The 21608-nt window shown below is 31.0% G+C and overlaps 2 protein-coding genes across 2 annotated transcripts in view; one reads left to right on the forward strand and one right to left on the reverse strand.

Annotated features, from left to right (window-relative positions):
* The window catches only part of LOC111634250 (RING finger protein 37-like), a 34633-nt gene extending 14591 nt beyond the window's left edge, over positions 1-20042 (reverse strand). Inside the window, exons 1-2 of the mRNA XM_023378983.1 lie at positions 19994-20042; positions 19840-19886 (exon numbers count right to left, since the gene is read on the reverse strand). The gene's annotated coding sequence lies outside the window, so the exon portion shown is untranslated. The remainder of the gene's footprint in view (positions 1-19839; positions 19887-19993) is intronic.
* On the forward strand, positions 51-17884 carry LOC111634251 (zinc finger CCHC domain-containing protein 4-like). The gene is made up of 9 exons (XM_023378986.1): positions 51-262; positions 838-1223; positions 5162-5253; positions 5365-5437; positions 10497-10799; positions 12072-12193; positions 12263-12338; positions 16934-17127; positions 17728-17884. Exons 1-9 carry the CDS (start codon positions 178-180, stop codon positions 17798-17800), a joined length of 1404 nt encoding a protein of 467 aa, XP_023234754.1. The 5' UTR covers positions 51-177; the 3' UTR covers positions 17801-17884.
* Positions 20043-21608: the final 1566 nt, after the last annotated feature.

Raw genomic sequence — 21608 nt, forward strand, 5'->3', positions numbered from 1 at the left:
TTTCATTTTTTGAAAGTTGATTTTCCAGATATTTTTCGTACATATTTCGCAGAGGGCGCCTCTGAAATAACCCTCGTTCCATGCGTTGAGCCACGTGTTTTAATGTTTATGGAACGTGATCGCTGGTTATATCTAAATATTAATAATTTGAAAATATAAATATATTGTTATTAGTTAATGATTTTAGATATAAGAATGACAAGTTTAGGCGTCGATTTAGTTATTCAGGAAGATATTTCGAGTAACCCTAGATGCTCACATGGTTTGTTATTCATATACTATATAAATTAAGAGGGTTGGACTGGTTGGCTGAATTGGCTCTCATGGATTCATCATTGACTTTGCATTGAAACCCACAGCAGTGCATTTCCCTCCTTGCTGGCACATCTCATATATAGTGGTATCTGTGGGCATTTATGGAAATTGTAACCGGTGTTACTGGTAACTGCTGTTAGTTACTAGTAACACTGGTTAATTTCCAAACGTGCTCTATGACAGATGGTTGGCAATTGCCTTCAGTGCATAATGGGTGTATCAACTGCCTTCAGGCAGAAGTGTGGTTCATTGCGAAAAGCCACATAAGTGTTCTCTGGGTTGCATTAGTCAGAGGTCTTGGTATGTGATGTTAGGTTACTAGGCATTGACAATGCTACTTTCACCTTTTTGGGCTCTAATGATGATCAGATTCTGATTTGGGAACATTGATAATGCCGAAGGGCAGTACGGGCCCTGATGTTGACATAATGCAAAGTCAGTTCGGATCCAGCCAATTGGTCCAGCCCCAAATTAAGATATTATAAAAAGATGTAAAGTAATTAATTTTGTATATCTTTTAAGGTCCAACATTATTGTTTACAAAATTTGTGAAAGATGCTAGAAAAACTGGAAGAAGGTTTTATGCCTGTTCTGCTTGCAGAGATAGAAAAGAATGCCAGTTTTTTCAATGGGAAGATGAGAAGATGTCTTCTTGTAGGAAAAATCACTGGGAGAATGAATTAAAGAAAACACAGAATAAATTATCACATAAGCAATGTATAAAAAGAATGAAGCAAATTTTAAAACTTCAAGAGTCTGAGAGAAGATTTTGTAAGACTTGTTTCTGCTTTGTTCTGCCCAATGAACAGAAAGCTCACGGTCAACACGTTGTTTGTTGTGTGAAACAGGAAGAATTAAGAAAACCGAGTAACTTTGTTTTACCTGTAATAAATAACAAGAAAGAAGCAGTTAAGTATATTACGATTATTATTTTGATAAATTTTTTTATTTATTATTTTATTGGGCTGTAATTTTTAGATTACAGACCTATACATTCCCACTGTAGTCTATCTGTTTGTCCTTTGTTAATCTTGAGAACAGAGTTAGACAGATAAAATCAAGACCAGATATGGAAAGGTTAGGAGTTGGAGGTTCCAATTAAGTATCGGTATATATGAACTTCCAGTCTGAACTAGAAGTCACATGATTTATTTATTTATTTTACACAGGCAATGTTGCTAAGACAATAATTACCATCTCCTGATACAATAAACAAATCTCATTAAAATATATAATAAAATGCAAAATAACAATAAAAAATGTATAAAAATAATAAATTAATTAGAATAAGAATTAACAAATTAAGCTGTCTACTCTTTGTTACAGACGGATTTTTGTGGTACTCTAAGTGCAACTTGTTCACTTTGCTACTGATTTATAATAATGATAGAAAAAGACATAATTGTGGTATTAAGATGGCAGAAGGGAATGTAGAGGCATAAAGATATAAATTTAGATTAAAAATTAAATTCAATACTACATAATTGATTATTTGTAATATTTCAAAATGCATGTAGTGAAATACCATATACAATATTTTGTACTTCAACTTTTTGCTTCTATGCTATTTCTAAAGATTTAATTTCTAGTAGTGAATCATTATGAAAATTTTTATATAATGATTGAAAACAGTAAATTATTAATAAAAATTTTAAATATTGATACATTATTCCAGAAAATATATCAAATAAAGAAAGATATTGTCCATAAATTACATAATGCTATTTTTTATCTTTCAACTACCATCCCATCTCCTGTAATGCTCTGTAACTTTGTCACACATACCCATTCCAAAATTATATATATAATGCATATCGTTGATCAATCCTTTTAGTTGTTCTAAGAATATATACACAGCACAGGGTACCACAATGTTATATTATTTTATTAATTACATATATAACATACAAATTGGTGATGTAAATAGTATGGGCTCTTGCGTAAAACTTTGGAAACAAAAATGAATTATTTCGTTACCCAAGGGTGAGACTCCAGCATCATGTGACATTTTTGAAAAACTAATATCCGTAATTACGATTATTTTTATGAACATTTAGCTTAGAATTAACAATTTACTTTGTTTACAGATTTAATATGATTTATTTTTTGTGAAAAATTATGATATAGCATGACTAAAAAGCACTTTGTATTTACTAAATTGAATAAAAAGGTATATAAATCTTGAGTATTATTCAAATCAGCATTTGAAGCTATTTATACTATGTGTTTAATACGTTTGCTCTTAACAATCTTTGCATCTTAGGAGAGAATTGATTGGCATATATTTTCTTCTGATCAGAATCCTTAAGATTTATGCTTGACTCAAAAGCAATCCAGCAAAAACATCCACAATGTAAGCTAAAAATGTTCAAACATTTTCAATTATGTTAATAGCTGTTATCAGGTACTTGATGTTCTAAAATATGATTGTTGGATTGCTTGGTGAGTTGGTGTAATTTACAAATATATCCACGTAATTCTTAAGATTTCTTTTTTGAGGAGCTATCTTGAATATAGAATATACTAAACTAATTCGAACTGGAAAAGTTTGGGTCACGTACTGATTGTGAAAGCTTCTCTACTCTGAAGTGTTTTCCAAAGTGTGACATCAAATCTTGAGATAAAATTGAGGAAAAGTGAAGTTGAAATTGGGACAAACACATTAGTTGAATTTCATTGCTTAAAAAGTTGATACAAATGGTATTTGAGTAGGATTTATATATATTATTGTTTAATTATAATAATATTTTAAACTTGTTAGGTAGCTTTGAGCCAAGCTGTATGTTATGTTTGTTATCTAGTTTCATTTTCTCTAGTTTATTGTTATTTTGATAAATTTTTTTATTTATTATTTTATTGGGCTGTAATTTTTAGATTACAGACCTATACATTCCCACTGTAGTCTATCTGTTTGTCCTTTGTTAATCTTGAGAACAGAGTTAGACAGATAAAATCAAGACCAGATATGGAAAGGTTAGGAGTTGGAGGTTCCAATTAAGTATCGGTATATATGAACTTCCAGTCTGAACTAGAAGTCACATGATTTATTTATTTATTTTACACAGGCAATGTTGCTAAGACAATAATTACCATCTCCTGATACAATAAACAAATCTCATTAAAATATATAATAAAATGCAAAATAACAATAAAAAATGTATAAAAATAATAAATTAATTAGAATAAGAATTAACAAATTAAGCTGTCTACTCTTTGTTACAGACGGATTTTTGTGGTACTCTAAGTGCAACTTGTTCACTTTGCTACTGATTTATAATAATGATAGAAAAAGACATAATTGTGGTATTAAGATGGCAGAAGGGAATGTAGAGGCATAAAGATATAAATTTAGATTAAAAATTAAATTCAATACTACATAATTGATTATTTGTAATATTTCAAAATGCATGTAGTGAAATACCATATACAATATTTTGTACTTCAACTTTTTGCTTCTATGCTATTTCTAAAGATTTAATTTCTAGTAGTGAATCATTATGAAAATTTTTATATAATGATTGAAAACAGTAAATTATTAATAAAAATTTTAAATATTGATACATTATTCCAGAAAATATATCAAATAAAGAAAGATATTGTCCATAAATTACATAATGCTATTTTTTATCTTTCAACTACCATCCCATCTCCTGTAATGCTCTGTAACTTTGTCACACATACCCATTCCAAAATTATATATATAATGCATATCGTTGATCAATCCTTTTAGTTGTTCTAAGAATATATACACAGCACAGGGTACCACAATGTTATATTATTTTATTAATTACATATATAACATACAAATTGGTGATGTAAATAGTATGGGCTCTTGCGTAAAACTTTGGAAACAAAAATGAATTATTTCGTTACCCAAGGGTGAGACTCCAGCATCATGTGACATTTTTGAAAAAGTAATATCCGTAATTACGATTATTTTTATGAACATTTAGCTTAGAATTAACAATTTACTTTGTTTACAGATTTAATATGATTTATTTTTTGTGAAAAATTATGATATAGCATGACTAAAAAGCACTTTGTATTTACTAAATTGAATAAAAAGGTATATAAATCTTGAGTATTATTCAAATCAGCATTTGAAGCTATTTATACTATGTGTTTAATACGTTTGCTCTTAACAATCTTTGCATCTTAGGAGAGAATTGATTGGCATATATTTTCTTCTGATCAGAATCCTTAAGATTTATGCTTGACTCAAAAGCAATCCAGCAAAAACATCCACAATGTAAGCTAAAAATGTTCAAACATTTTCAATTATGTTAATAGCTGTTATCAGGTACTTGATGTTCTAAAATATGATTGTTGGATTGCTTGGTGAGTTGGTGTAATTTACAAATATATCCACGTAATTCTTAAGATTTCTTTTTTGAGGAGCTATCTTGAATATAGAATATACTAAACTAATTCGAACTGGAAAAGTTTGGGTCACGTACTGATTGTGAAAGCTTCTCTACTCTGAAGTGTTTTCCAAAGTGTGACATCAAATCTTGAGATAAAATTGAGGAAAAGTGAAGTTGAAATTGGGACAAACACATTAGTTGAATTTCATTGCTTAAAAAGTTGATACAAATGGTATTTGAGTAGGATTTATATATATTATTGTTTAATTATAATAATATTTTAAACTTGTTAGGTAGCTTTGAGCCAAGCTGTATGTTATGTTTGTTATCTAGTTTCATTTTCTCTAGTTTATTGTTATTTTGATAAATTCTGATGCTATTAGATAAATATTTTGTATCATAATCCAGTTATTTTCCAATCATCATTTAAATTAAAATAATTTTTTATAAATTATTTATTTTTAAAAAATTGTTTTTTCTAGCAATTCTTTTTCTCCGAAAACACCGTGAAATTCCTTATAGAATCGATTGAATTACTGGGTTACGAACGATGTTTATGTATTGGAACACCAAGGTAATTTAAACAAATATTTGGAAATTAAATTTTTTTTTATTTAATTAAAATTAATTATTTGTATCATATTTTTATGATTTATAAGTAAAATTTGATACTGTTTGATTGCAGAATTCATGAGCATATACATTCCAAGTGTGAATCAAGTCTCAAAAGCCTGCTTTTGGATCTGGATGAAAGATATGTATGATAAAATTATTTATTAATCTATTACTGTAATATTCAAGTGACATTTTCTGAAATGTGTTTTGTATGTTTATCAAATTCCACTTAAAAGTTCAAATTTATTTATGCATTAGCTGAAATATTACTGGATCTGAAAGATTTATGAGATAAATGTTCTTGCAATTTATGCAAAATATATGGATTGCCCAATTGAAAAGTGGACACATGTCATATTTCATCGTGCAAAGTAACAATCGGTGGACCATCTTATGGGTGGGTAATCTCAACAAAGGTGAAACATGGGCTGCATTAAGTATTGGTGGGAGTAGATTTTATCTCCAGTAATTGGTAGATTAATTTTAGTTACAATGGAAGTGTCCTTAATTGAATAACAGGTGGTAGTTTAGTTTTTAGTAAGCTGATGGAAATGTGAGTGCCGACATCTATAGACGTGCGTTTATGATGCGTTTATGATGCGTATCAAATGAAGTGCGTTTATGATGAACAATGTTTAGGACAAACGGCAGTGAATAATTGGTGCAAGAGTTACAGAGAAGGCCATGTGCCATTTTGTCAATGTGTCAATTTGGGATAAACTGAGACCAGGTCAAGCACACACTGTAATCTCCATTGCTGTGGACAACATAATCAGAAGTGACAGACTAGTTACAACTTGTGCATCCACAAATTTGAGCAAAGGGACAGTGCAAACAATCATTTACAAACTTTTCCAATTCAGAAGAGTCTGTGCACAATAGGTATCAAAAAAAATCTCACTGGAGATTACAAGACTACGCATGTTTCTGGGTCTACAGCACTTGACATGATGTAATGAAGACCCTGAAACAAAGAACATGAACAAGCAATGGACACACTTGTCCTCCCTGGGACATCATAAGTCTGTAATGATGCCTGGTGCTGAAAAAGTGATGTTGACTTTCTTTCTTGACTGTCATGGACTGCTGCATGTTGTGTATGGTAGCATGGACTGACTTTATGCTACCATACACAACAATCAACTCAGAATGCTATTGTGAAACTGTTACTGCTGTATAAAGCAATAAAGTCGAAATGCCCAGGACCCCACTTGCAAAAAGTCATCCTGCTTCACGACAATGCCTGTCCCCGTAAGGCAAGTGCAACCAGTGCCACATTATAGATATTCTGCTGGAAGNTCACTTGCAAGTTTCAGGGGTCTTTCCTAATCTCCTTCATTAAGCTGGATGTTTACTTTTCCACATTTACAGAGTCATAGACTAATTCTACCAAAATTCATGAGCATATACATTCCAAGTGTGAATCAAGTCTCAAAAGCCTGCTTTTGGATCTGGATGAAAGATATGTATGATAAAATTATTTATTAATCTATTACTGTAATATTCAAGTGACATTTTCTGAAATGTGTTTTGTATGTTTATCAAATTCCACTTAAAAGTTCAAATTTATTTATGCATTAGCTGAAATATTACTGGATCTGAAAGATTTATGAGATAAATGTTCTTGCAATTTATGCAAAATATATGGATTGCCCAATTGAAAAGTGGACACATGTCATATTTCATCGTGCAAAGTAACAATCGGTGGACCATCTTATGGGTGGGTAATCTCAACAAAGGTGAAACATGGGCTGCATTAAGTATTGGTGGGAGTAGATTTTATCTCCAGTAATTGGTAGATTAATTTTAGTTACAATGGAAGTGTCCTTAATTGAATAACAGGTGGTAGTTTAGTTTTTAGTAAGCTGATGGAAATGTGAGTGCCGACATCTATAGACGTGCGTTTATGATGCGTTTATGATGCGTATCAAATGAAGTGCGTTTATGATGAACAATGTTTAGGACAAACGGCAGTGAATAATTGGTGCAAGAGTTACAGAGAAGGCCATGTGCCATTTTGTCAATGTGTCAATTTGGGATAAACTGAGACCAGGTCAAGCACACACTGTAATCTCCATTGCTGTGGACAACATAATCAGAAGTGACAGACTAGTTACAACTTGTGCATCCACAAATTTGAGCAAAGGGACAGTGCAAACAATCATTTACAAACTTTTCCAATTCAGAAGAGTCTGTGCACAATAGGTATCAAAAAAAATCTCACTGGAGATTACAAGACTACGCGTGTTTCTGGGTCTACAGCACTTGACATGATGTAATGAAGACCCTGAAACAAAGAACATGAACAAGCAATGGACACACTCGTCCTCCCTGGGACATCATAAGTCTGTAATGATGCCTGGTGCTGAAAAAGTGATGTTGACTTTCTTTCTTGACTGTCATGGACTGCTGCATGTTGTGTATGGTAGCATGGACTGACTTTATGCTACCATACACAACAATCAACTCAGAATGCTATTGTGAAACTGTTACTGCTGTATAAAGCAATAAAGTCGAAATGCCCAGGACCCCACTTGAAAAAAGTCATCCTGCTTCACGACAATGCCTGTCCCCGTAAGGCAAGTGCAACCAGTGCCACATTATAGATATTCTGCTGGAAGATACTAGAACATCTGCCATATAGTCCTGTTGCCATGCGACTTTCACATTTTCAGATCTCTTAAGAAAGCTTTGCAAGGGCAAAGAATCATTTCAGACAATGAGTTGAAGGATAGCTTGGAAGAATTTTTTTACCAGCAGCTACCAAATTCAACACAAGGAGCATTGATCTGTTTGTGAGATGTTGGGATCTTTGTCTGAATAAACTTGGAGATTTCTTTTATATTTGCAATAAATATTTCCCAGTTCCGATATATGTCTAATTTTCATCAGGCAAGCCTTATATTTTTAATATAGATGACTTTTATAGTGTTTCTTTTGGTTTTTGAAAATTGTCTTTCTTGTTTTGTCTATTCTGTATTTCTATTCTGTTAGTGTTCACTTATGATATTGCAGAAGAAAAAATTATATAACTGTTTATACTCATTAGTTCATTTCTTAAGGATCTTTTCTGTCTAATGTACAGGATGTATCTGAACTCGTCAAAAAATTTGCATATGTAAACTGTATACCAAAGTAAGAAAGTTCTCATAAATGTGGGTCCTAAAAGCAATCAAAAATCATGAAGTTAAATCTTCTACACAACTGGATGAGAATTAAACATAAAATACATTTAAACCTTGAATCAGTCCAGCACCAAGATATAATTCATGTAACAAACATTCTTGATCTTCTTCTAAGATCTGCTTTGGATTTAAACTGCTGGAATAGAATGCTTCAAGTTTAACATTCTAAAATGAATTATGCCTTGGTGCTAGATTGATTTAAGGTTTGGATATGTTTTGTGTTTAATCAAAAGTCTGCAAACTTAGTTAACAGGTCAATGCCCCTCATAACATGTATTGAAAATGTGTCCCCAAATAACTTTTGACAAGCTGCATTGTAGACTGTTGTACTTCTTCAAAGATACCAGGTTATTGCCAATGTCCATTGAATGCCTGGACAATCTGCCTAAATTATCAATGTCTAATGGTATACTAATTGTTTTACATGGCCCCAGAAATAAAAGTTAAGAGGTATGAGATTTTGGAAGTGAGGTGGCCACTTCATGGGTTCATTTTAGCCTATCCATTTATTTGGAAACTTTTTGTCCAAGCACTAGTGGGCTAAAATGCAGCAGATTGTCATGGTGCACAAATCCCATGTCTATTAAATTGCAAAGGAACATAATGAACTCTTTGGGAAGTATGCTTGTTGTCAGCTGCCTCAAAAACTGTTGGTACTGTACAAAGATCTTGTGAGACATGGAGGTATGTCTTATGGACTAATCAGTTTATCTCCCACAATTCTTGCCCAAACATTGAGAAAGACGCTTGATGATGATGATCTTTAATCCCATATAGATTGCCTTTGGCTCAAATGTGGTAGTTGTAAAAGTTAAACATTTCATTTCTTGTAAACATTGCTTCCTTTAAAAAATAAATTAATTTTGGAGAGGAACTGGTGCATGTTTGCACATGTATGCTTATCATTGCCCATTTGTTGTGGTTAATCTTTCAGTTTCAGTCTCTAAACAGATTAAAATGGTAGGGATACAGACTATCTTCATTCAAAATTTTTCATACAGGTGGTTGTGATGAATCCACTCCAAAACTTCAGTTCTCCAGTGCTAATTGAAGATCAATTGGTAACTCAATTTAGGACATGTCCCATCACTTGCAAGTTTCAGGGGTCTTTCCTAATCTCCTTCATTCAGCTGGATGTTTACTTTTCCACATTTACAGAGTCATAGACTAATTCTACCAAACATTCAAAGATATGAGATATTTCAGTTTGGTTACAGATCTTGGTAAATTCTACAGGTCTCAAAGTAATTTCCATTTTACTCACCATAAGTGCACGTCTGTCTTTTCTGCAAATTTTTAATGCCTATTTAAGAGAGATTAACACAATCACTGTTGATAATTTTTCAAGACATATCCCAGCATTCAATTCACTGGAAGATATTTACATATTTTGAATATTTTATGCATTGTTTTTGCCGTTGTTTGCTCCATGTATGATATTTAGAATAAGTATTTTAAAAATGGGTGCTTTTAGGATCATGTTTACATACATATAATGCAGTTTGGGTGCATATTTTCTGACAGATATTCAGATATACCCCATATATGTATATCAAACTTTCTTATTCTTATTTCCATTTAATTTTAAGTTACTTGTACCTACTTAAACATTATTCTCCTACTTTTATTCTTTATTTTTAAGTATTTTTCTTTCATATTGCTGTGAGAAGTGAATAGAGTAAATTGGTTCTAAAGCTTTCAAAGTCCCTTTTCAATACTACACATTGCCTTTTCAAGACTCACGAAACAAACTACTGTACAATTCTCTTGTCTTTGTTGACAAAGTGTTTTTCCATGATTCAATTTGGATAATGTACAACATCATTAAATAAGTCACGTTTAATCAGGACACTCAAATATTCTTGTGTAATCATTCAGTATAATGTCATTTGGTCAAATTTTATATCATATTTAGCCTTTTATATTATTTAATGAAATTAAGAAATTATATTTGATTTTCAGTATTTACTCAACTTAAATACTTAACTTATTTTCTATTCTTTTCTTTTATTTTTAGAAAATATTTTATAATCAAGAAACATTTTGCCATTACAATATGTTTAATAATTATTTTTTTGATGGAGAAGAGTCCGAAAAAATTTTTTATGATTATTTGAACGACGACAAGATTGTCGTCTTGTTAGATCCGCCTTTTGGCGGACACGTCGATGCCTTGATGCAAACGTACAAGACTATTTCTCGCAAATGGACAAGTATAACTGGTGTTAAGACTGAACTTCCAATCTTGTTGTTTAATCCCTATTTTATGGAACCGAGATTGACCGAAGCAATGCCATCATTAGTTATGATGGACTATAAGGTGAGATAAAGTACATATTTCCATTCATTCTTCGGTATTATTAAAGAAGCATTTACATTAGTCAATTTGATATGACTTGGATGGCTATGCAATAAGAAGTTAGCCCTTATGGGATCTGAGATTGAATGTTGCTCGATACCATAGTTTCATAAGGGCAGTAAGGGTCATTTTATCATCCCCATTCTTCACTCATCCTGTTTGAAAATTAAATCAAATGAATCCATCATTTAATTTAATTCTCAATAATTGATGAATTTACTTCTGTTATCAGTCAGAAAGCTCACAAAGAATCTGAAATAAAAAAAAATTTGATTTTTAATAAATTGTTTGCTGTCAAAATTTTGTATGAATGGTGCCTTGAATTAGTAACTGTCAAAGAGAAGTACACAACTCGATTTAAATGACAAGATTAGTAAACATCTGTGGTTGGGATTGGAAATTGGCATTGAATGAAATGCTGGTGTTGACCTCTCCCATAGCCCAAGTAAGTCTCAAGTTATAATCTGGAAATAGATAAGACACCAGTTGGAAAGTGTCTCAAGAACACTGGTACTTCTTGATCTGTTTACTCAAGAACTCTGGATTAATCCTGTGCTATTACTGTACTCTTTATCACTATTAATTTCTTTTCATTGAAGTGTGTGCGCTTGTGCCTCTCTTCAATGAGAACGACAACTCTTCTCTACTTTTTGGATCCAGAACTTTTCATCTCTTTCTGACAAACTCTCTCAGCATGGATACCTAATTGAACAAATGCAGAGAATCTAACTTTGTGGACTTTCACCAAATTTAGCAACAACCTGAGGATTTGTAAGTGTCTTGCAAAAAATGGTTATGACAAACAGTGATCTTGCTTTCGTACCAGACACACACACCCACACATGATTCCATTTTATAATACTGTCTGGCATATAAAACTCTCTCTCAGGAATTTCTCCCTTTCCAGTGGATCTTTCAATATCAAACTATGATGAGAGTTGTGTGGACCTTGTACTAACATACATTATATGTATGCAGGGTATGATGAGTATGATTTCAAATATGCCATGTAAGCCTCCTATTACTATTGGATATCGAAACTTTAGTATTATAAAGATTAGAACCCATATTGTCAATAAATCTTTGAGAGCATGAAGTTTTTGAACAGTTAGCTTCATTATATATAAACAAAGTAACTCTAACTTAGTAATTTCATGTTAAATATGTATACTTTTCCAACTTATCTAGATTCTAACAGTTTGTAATTTTTAATAATTGTTATTTTTGAATTAGGTTCAATATATAAATCACTCTTCATTTCACAATAATCAGAAAGGAAGAAAGTTCGGCTCACCAGTGCGCATTTTTACTAACATAGAAGCTAAATATTTCAAATTACCAGATGACGATTACAGGTAAAACTATTTTTTTTTACTATTAATTATACTAATTTAATGAAAGTTCATATCCATGTTTTATTTCAGGTATTGTAAAATATGTAAGAGGTATGTTGCCAGAGAAAACAAGCACTGCTTCAAATGTAATGCTTGTACCTCCAAGGTTAGTATAAATGTTATATCTGAGTTATTTATTGAGGAATATTTTGATTTTATTTTTTGTACATGGGGAAAATTTGCAAGAACAATTCTTAAATTCGAAATAAATAACACAGTCATATATACAGAGTGCACAGTAGAGTCCTTTTACACTGACATTTTTGCAAATCACACCTAAATTCAAAATTTCCAGCAAACAAAAGTCAAAAACTGACATTTGTGAACAGCTCACAGCATATGACAGTCATGAATGCACCATGAAGACATGGAATTGAGATATACATATGTTATAAATAAACATGAATGAACACAAGAAATACATATTGCCTGTACTCAATGTGCTCATTAGCATTTCACACCTGCTCATGCTATTCATGTATGTGGAATGTCCTTTTGTTCTAAGTTGGTTGAGCTCTACGACTTTGTAACTGACTCTTTTTTCATATTGTGCATTATTTTTGAGATATGAGTACTAATTTCTGAATTTTACTGTTATGAGTGCTGCAAGCAGTTTCGTCTTGTAGTGCATAGCCACTTTATTACAATTATACATTACACTCATAACTTTAGCTATCTATGTTCATCAGTTATGTGATTGTATAAGGACTTTGCATCCTATACAAACAAGCTCAAAGATTAATGTAATCAAATTATTAATGCCAAAGCATTTTTGGACTATATTTTGGCCATCAATTAATTATTGAAACTTAATAATTTGGACTAAATGTAGATAATTAAGTTGCCATCTTGTCTATTTTGAATTAAATTTTAATAATTTAGATTATTCTGAAAGAAAAATAGACCCAAAATGGGATTCAAATTCACATCATGTATGATGCTTTGTTATAGGTTATTCTACCCCAACTGCCCTCCAACCTTTTTTGCTTCTAGAATAATTAATTTGTTCTTTTCAAACTGATTTATAATCAATTCCAATTCATAACATGCCATTCAATTTTCTAATTCTTCTCCTGAGAATGACAAACTGTTGAAAATGCTAGTAAAACTGTTATATTATTTTGTTTGATTAAATTCATTAGCATTGGTAAACAGACTTGCTTCTTATTTCTAATCTTTTTGTTGTTGAATGCCCATACTTTTCTGTTGAGGATCTTAATCAGTCCCACAAATCTCAAAATTCTTCCCATGATATAAATTGCAAAAGTTTATATTAAAAACAAAACCTGTAAAATACGTAATTACTGACAACCAACACGAATTAGTTTTAATTAAATAAAAAACAAGCATTTTCCTTCATTTTTAATGCTTATCATCAGGTTTAGAACTAATAGAATACGTGTTTTAAAAGAATAAAAACTTAAAACTTTTGAACGTCATGAAAATACACATGTGTTCAATGTTGTGTTTAACAAGGTTCTTCAAACCAGATTACAATTTAAAAAAATACCCGGTTTTTCTAAAATATAAAATCCAAACTTAATTCAAGATCTATTGTAAGTCAAAGCACACCCTCCGCACGGTTGATAGCGAGTCCATTTCCTTAAAATTAATTGCTGTCTATTTTAAATTTTAAATGCTTTGAATATTTTATAGCTTTATATCGGTAGTTTCTTGGAGCTTGTGTAAACAAAACCTGATGAACTTAACTGGGAACAGCGTCTATTCAAACAAAATAATATAATAGAAACTCATTAAATGAAATAAATAAACAAAAATCAACAAAAGAAAAGAAGATAACATAAAACCAATAAAATTCTATGGAGCAGAAATTCCAAATATGATACTTGATTCAGATAGTAAATACTCAGTATCGAGTATCAATAGTATTTCATTGTTATCTATTCCATATCTGTTACTGTATAATGCAGTGGTTTTCAATCTTTCTGAAGCTGTAGAACACCATTCATACATTTTTTATTATAGAGAGCATTAGCATCAATGTAATAAAAAATCCAGCAACAAGTTGCTTATCTTTCCTGGCAATATTTGGTGGTACCATCTGTTATATTTTATTTTAAAAATTTTTTATATTTTTAACTATTATAAAATGTCTAAAAGTTTAATTTTGAGGGTAGGGATGGGTTTTATATAAAAATTGTATATGTTAATAACCAGTAAAATTGTCAGGAAGTCCGACCCTACTGGAGATACACAACTCCCTTTATCTCCCAACCCCTTGACCATTAATCACCAAAATTTAATAGCATCGGTCCTCCTAATACATAAAACCTAAGTCTCCCTGCAAACACACACTAACATCCATACATACAGAAAAAACCTTCAAATTTTTTTTCATTTCTTAATGTTTCAAGGTGTCCTAAGCCCAAAAATGTGAAAATCTTGTGCAGGGTCATTTTTTGATTGATTGCCATACTTTCCCTCTTATATGTAACAGCCAGGAAAGTAAAAATTAAGCAATTCCATGCTTACTATTCTCACAAAGCAATAAAGAAATAAATTATTAAATGTTACTTTATTGAATAAAACAGTAAATGTGGAATTGTCTATGAATTAAGTAATATATTGTAGTATATTGGAATAAACTTGCAGTAAAAACTGTAAAATCTTTTTAGTGGAACACAACTGTTCCACAGAAACAGTTTGAGAGCCACTGGCCTAAAGAGTAATGAATTAACAAGTATTGAGTAATGAATATTAAGCTTACAAGTACTGATTTCAGTATCTACCAATTTCTCAATAGTAATGGATTTGCACAGCACTAATATATATTATCAAAAGTCATATAATTGGAATATTGGGCTGCAATTTAAAAGAATGGTAGAACTATAAATTCCCACTGTTATTTGTCTGTCCTTCCTTAATCTCTAGAACAGTGTTAGATAAATGAAATTGAAGACCAGATATGGAAAGCTTAGGGTGAGGGAGTACCGATTAACTACGAGGTCTGTTCAGCTTTAATTTTTTAATTTTTATTCTCCAAGTTACAGATTATTGGTCTTTGTTCCCTTCAAAGCACTCCCCTCCTCTATTCACACACTTATCCCAGTGGTGTTTCCACTTTGCCAAGCAGTCCTGGTAAGCTTGTTTCAGACTGTCCTTCAAATGCTTGTGACATATTTGTTTTAATGTTATCAATGAATCAGTGCTGAAAGGACAGTTTTGAAACAAGTGTGAAAACTGTCCTTTCAGCACTGATTTTAATTTTAGAAACAAAAAAAATTTACAAGAAGCCAGGTCTGGTGAGGACAGTCATTTTGATTTTTGGCACAAAACTGGTGAATTGACAAGACTGAGTGAGCAGGTGCGTTGTCATGGTGAAGAAACCACGAGTTGTCTCACCACAACTCTGGTCTCTTTTTGTGACTTTTTTCACACAATTGTTTCAGAACACCTGCATAGTACTGACGCTTGACTGTTTGACCTTGAGGCAAAAATTCAAAGTGCATAACTCTGATTTTCTGAACATGAGTGTCATCAGTTGAGGTCATCTTCAACTGATGACACTCATCAACTGATTGAAGGTCATCTTCAACTAATTGATGACTACTTTTGAATTGGGTAAACCATTTGTAACACTGCATACAACCTAGAGCATCACCTCCATAAGCTTGATTCAAAAGTTGAAATGTTTTCATAAGTTTACCCCAGTTTCATGCAAAACTTCATGTTACATTGTTGCTTTCGTAAATTTCTCATTGCAAAAATCACTACAAACATTGAAACATTCAAAAAACAATGATTGAGGAACGAAACCAGATATCAACAATCTAAAAAAAAAATTACTTACTCGGTAGGTTATCACGAATGTAGTGTTGTCAACTTCACGACGGTAGGCACTCCATTTTTACCCAATTCAAAGAGTTTGGTTATTTTTTTGAACATACGAACTTCCAATGCAAACCGGAAGTTGTTATTTTAATTAAAAAATTTTCTACAGAAAGATGACTGATATGACTCTCATCAAAGGAAAAGTGTGATGTACAGGGGCAAACCACTACTAATTTGAGGTGATGAGAATATATTTTAAATTAAATAAAAATTGCAGCCTGGCATTGTGACAACGTCACAATAAATATTTGCTCATATTTTAATTCTTTTCACTTGATTCTTACTTTTAATTCTTACAGCAGTTCATTTTGGGTTGTAATACATTTTTTATTGCTTTATGTATAATCTAACTTACAACATATAAACTCTGAGCCTAAGGGTTTAAAGACAGTTACTGTATCTCGGTTTTTTTAAACTGTTTCCTGTGGGTATTAAGAGGCTTTTTAGCAAGCCCATTATGAATTTGGCCAAGTCCACAATGGGACAGCCAAATGACATGGGATAGGACTCGACATATCCAGTCGGAATTCCTGGAGTTTCTCAACTTGTCTGGATTTGATCCTAGATCCTCAGAATGGTAGTCTGGCACCTTAACTGCTCTCCATCTGGCCATCTCTTCCAGGGATTAAAACAGAGCACGTTATTAGTCTTATCATCTTACAATGTCAATAACTTAAAATTACAGAAACATTTGTTCGAATACAGTTAAATTCTTCTTATAGTACATATGCATAATAACAAGAATTGCCATATATTTCATTGCAATCTTAAGTTTTAAATTTAAAAAATAATTTAAGATGAAAAATTGTGAATGCAACAAATTAACATTGTCTTTCTAATTATTTATAGGATGGAAGACCATACAAACATTGCGATATATGCAAACGTTGCGTAAAGGAAAGTTACGTTCATTGCAATAACTGCAATCTGTGTGTCTTAATAAATCATAAATGTGAATTGATACAAAGAGAGAGTTCTTGCCATGTCTGTGGTGATCCCGGTCACAAGAGAAAGAATTGTCCAAAAATTGAAAGTCTGAAAAGGTTGGTTTGGAATTTGAAGTATTATTTGAATATATTAAGAATGTATCTGTGTTTGCATGTGTGAGTGTAAGTGCATGTGTTTCTGTGCATGCATATATGTGCACATGCTTGTGCATCAAGATAATTATACCAACAGTTATATAATATCAGTTAAATAATATGTCTATAATCATTGAAGATAATAGAGCTCACTTGAAGTCTGAAGCTTCCAACAGACAATCTGGCAGAGAGAGACCATTCAAACACACTTGATTCTATCCAGGATTTATTACAGTGAGGCCATGCATGAATGCATCTCAGTAACCCAGTGCACCTGTGCCCCGGACCTGGATCCAGTATTAATAAATAATATCTTGCTCTTTTTATATAAATATAAGATATAAATAATATCTTAATTTTTAATAAATGTGTAAGCAATCCAGATCAGATCTGGATCGCTTAAGCAGAAGGATGACTCAATAGTTTGCAGGGACGGTCTCTCTCTTTCAGATTGCATCTCTGAAGCCACTGGTTATGGTCTTAAGTGTGCAACTCTCACTCATATTAAGCCTGAAAATATTATATTATTCATTTATGACTTAGTATTATTATTTTTCTTAGAAAAATTCAAAATAAAGAAGTAAAAGAAGCTAAAAGAATTAAAAAAATGAAGAAATGCAATGTACTCAGTTGAAAAGAACAAGAACAAAAAATAAATTATGTAAAAGCCCATATACAGTATATTATAGAAGAATTCTTAAATGTAAACCTTAAAAAAAATGGAAATTTGTAATAAAATAGTTTTTCTTTCCATTGGAAGTGCATTAAGAATAATAATAAAAAGTTAAACAATATTATGCGTAATAATAATTTAAAATCTATATTGAACCAGTAATTATTTAAAATAGTTTCGAAAATCTACAAGTGACGGACATTTTACACCAGATTTTTGACTAATACTAACTTTTCTTATTTCTTTCCCATTGGTTAACCACTAAAATGACTTGTTCTGCTTTATCCACTCTAAGCATATTTAAGTTATTTTGCTTTAATTCCATAAAAATTAAGCGGGTGGGTCAAAGCCTCTGCTGAATAAACAACAGACCATTATCTGCATTCCAATATAACTACTTATCACTGAATAGTACCCTCTTGCCGTACGGAACCTTCGTATTTGTAGTAGTGACGGAGTTCTAAACTGCGAAAATAGAAGAGCAGAAAAAACACTTGCATAAAGCAAACTAAGATGGAAGTGATACAGTATCTTCATCCAGCTACTTAAGTGGCAGGGAAATCCTCAGATAAATTAGACAGAGGTGAAGCTACCGAAAGCTGAAGCTAGAAGACTGGGGTTTGTACCCTATATATCAAAAACAAGGATGTGATACACTTCTAGAACACTTTCCTACACCTGGCCGGCCACAACTTGTGTAGTGTCTTGCCCTTGTACATCATACATTTCTTATTAATAAAGAGTCATTATCGTAATCTAAATCTGTTCTGAAGAAAATTTTTGAATTGAAATACAGTCGACCCTCCTATAATACTGTTGATTAGTCCGTTTTATATAAATTCCATGCTGCTCACGTATTTGTAAAATCTAAGTGACTCGTACAACATGGAATTCATATAAAACGGAATAATCAACAGTGTTATAGGGGGTCGACTGTAATTTGACTTCCGTTTCAAACCGGAAGTTCGTATGTTGTTAAAATTGCAGCCAAAGAAAAACCTGTATAAAACGGAATGCAAAAATCAAACTTGTACAAAACGACGAAAATCAGCGGTCGCGATTGTTCATTGGTTCTTTAGAGCTACGTCACGAGTGATAACGACAGTCGACAATCACGTGACTACTCGAATATGACGTCACGTCGAAAGGCATCCCCTAATTTGCAAAGGGCTTAATGGGACGCATGGTATAAAACCAAATAAGTACAATACAGTAATGAAGGTGTTAATATTCATTCTGACCAGCTTAAATAGTTTTGGTATATATATAACTATTGAAGGAAAATTTTCGATTATATTTTAAAAATTAGAAAATAATTCTACAAAGTTAAATAAGATTTATTTCAAATCACTTTATAGTATTATGCATTCTGCAAATTATCTTAAATAGTTCGTGGATTTTTTAACAGATGGCGGAATGACCTATATGTAATATCAAATTACTTTAAACTTAAATTCATTTATTAGCCAAATTATAATTAATAAAAAATTCATCGTAATCCGGCAATTTCAGAAATTATCTAATCACGTTCGATATACGTTATATAATTTTATATATACTTTTAAACACGGAATAAAACGTGATAAATAAAATTTTAATTAATTTTTAAGTGTTTAATTTAAATTTAATTTCACCATTTCAAAATGAAATGGCCCCCACTTTAATATATAAACTGCGCATCCCGCAACACACGAAATTATACAAAATTTTTTTTATTATATTTAATAGAAAAGATTCTTTATAATATTCTACTTTAGTTACTTGAATTTTTTCAATTAGTTTTGTAATTTTAAAATTAAAATAGAGTATTAATTAAAGACAGTCGCGGCGCTTTTCCGACATACGCGCCGCGCCGTATACAACACAAGATGTAAATCAGAAAAAAAAACATTAAAAACAATAAATTTGATAAGATTTCTATCACTTTCTTCGATTTTATTTAGTGATGATTAATTAATTACTTTTAAAAGAGAAATTATCGCTAGGAAAATACCACTTACCTTAATTAACTTTGAATGTATCTTGTGTTGTTTCTCATCGTCTTGAACTATAAAAATTGATAAAATTATCATCAAGAGACCATTTATTAACGTATATTATTACATAATTAACAAGAAAAACATTATTTTATCTTCTTTAAGCACTTTTATATACCGTTATTCTTCGACCAAGACTTAAGACTTTACACAATACAAATGTATTGATTTGTAGAAAGAAATTGATACTAAAATGCACTTTTTTTTATATTTTATTCTAATATTTATGGATTCGGAACTTCAAAAATATTGTCAAATAACTCAAGAAATTAGTTTGGTTGCTATGGAAATTGTTCCACTCGAAACTTTTCCCACTGAATTTTTTCTGTTCTTAATTTTGTTGATGTGTTTTTTTCCGTTTTTTTAAATTCCGAGTTTAAATTATAAATGAAACAAGTAGAACGACACGTGTTACGGGATTGGTTGCACTTCGTACGAAAACACCTGTTCCGATTTAATACTATTGTTGACGTCATTGTTCTAGTTTCTCATATCGACTGATCGAATTAAATGCGTGAAGAACCCCATCCGTTCTCCTTCTAAACACGTTTTTATCTTAAATTTTATGCTTAAAAATGAAAATATATGAAATATAATTGTTAAAAAAGCGATATTGAAACACTGGGATTCAGGTGAGAATTTAGAATTTTAATATGGTGGATGCGAACGGTCAGGCGTCGCGTCGCTTCGCATGCTGTTATAAATACTAAAAAATGGTTTTAATTAATAATTTATATTATATTAACATAAATTATTTTATATTATAGTCTAATATTTTGTAAATTTAAACGTTTTAACAAATAAATAAATATTATTGCGAGATTTTTATTGAAGCGCGTCGCCATAATTTGCGACTCGTCGCGTCCATAGGTAGGAAAAACAATTATTATTTTATTATATTAAAATATTTTATAATGAAATAAATTAACACTTAATATATTTTTAAACACTTTTATGTGATTATATACAAATTATTAATATGAAAATATCATAAATTTAATTAAGATGTTCTGATCTGACGACGGGACTCGACGCCTAACTGATGCGACTGTTCTCACTGCTTAAACTATTAAAATATAAGCGATAAAACTCTTATTATTTAATGATTTAGAAACTATTTATTTATTACAAACTGAGTGTTTGTAATAAATAAATATTTACCACGTTAAACAGAATGATAAAAATTAAAATATTTATTTTCAGTTCGCGACGCGACAACACGTGTTCGTCGCATCCATTCGCTTCCGATTTCATGTCATATAACTAACTTAAATTTATTAATTTAGGTTGCTTTAAATTAAACGAAAATATATTTTATAAATTAAAAATAATTAAACATTTGAAATTGTGAGAAATATAAATTTTTTTCTATAATTTCAACTAACAAATTACGACGCGACACGCGATACGCGACGCGACAGTTCAAAAAATCACGACTTTTAACTAACAAAGATCACTTTAATAGCGATTATTTATCACAGAAATTAATTTAAATGTTAGATGATTCAAGTGAGGAATTAGGAAATCAACTAGAACGAAACTAATTACGATTAATTTGCATATAAATTTAATTAATTAATTGAAAACTGATTAAGTTTTTGACGTGTTTAAATGCAATAAATTAAAATTGTTTCTTAATAATTTTTTATTAATTAAATAAAATAATAATAATTAATTAACTAATTGTAATTTTTAAAGAAAATTAAATTTGAACTTTTTAATTAATCTATATT

Source organism: Centruroides sculpturatus, unplaced genomic scaffold (assembly GCF_000671375.1).
Source record: "Centruroides sculpturatus isolate CEXI.00-Female unplaced genomic scaffold, Cexi_2.0 scaffold792, whole genome shotgun sequence".
Taxonomy (NCBI): Eukaryota; Metazoa; Arthropoda; class Arachnida; order Scorpiones; family Buthidae; genus Centruroides; species Centruroides sculpturatus.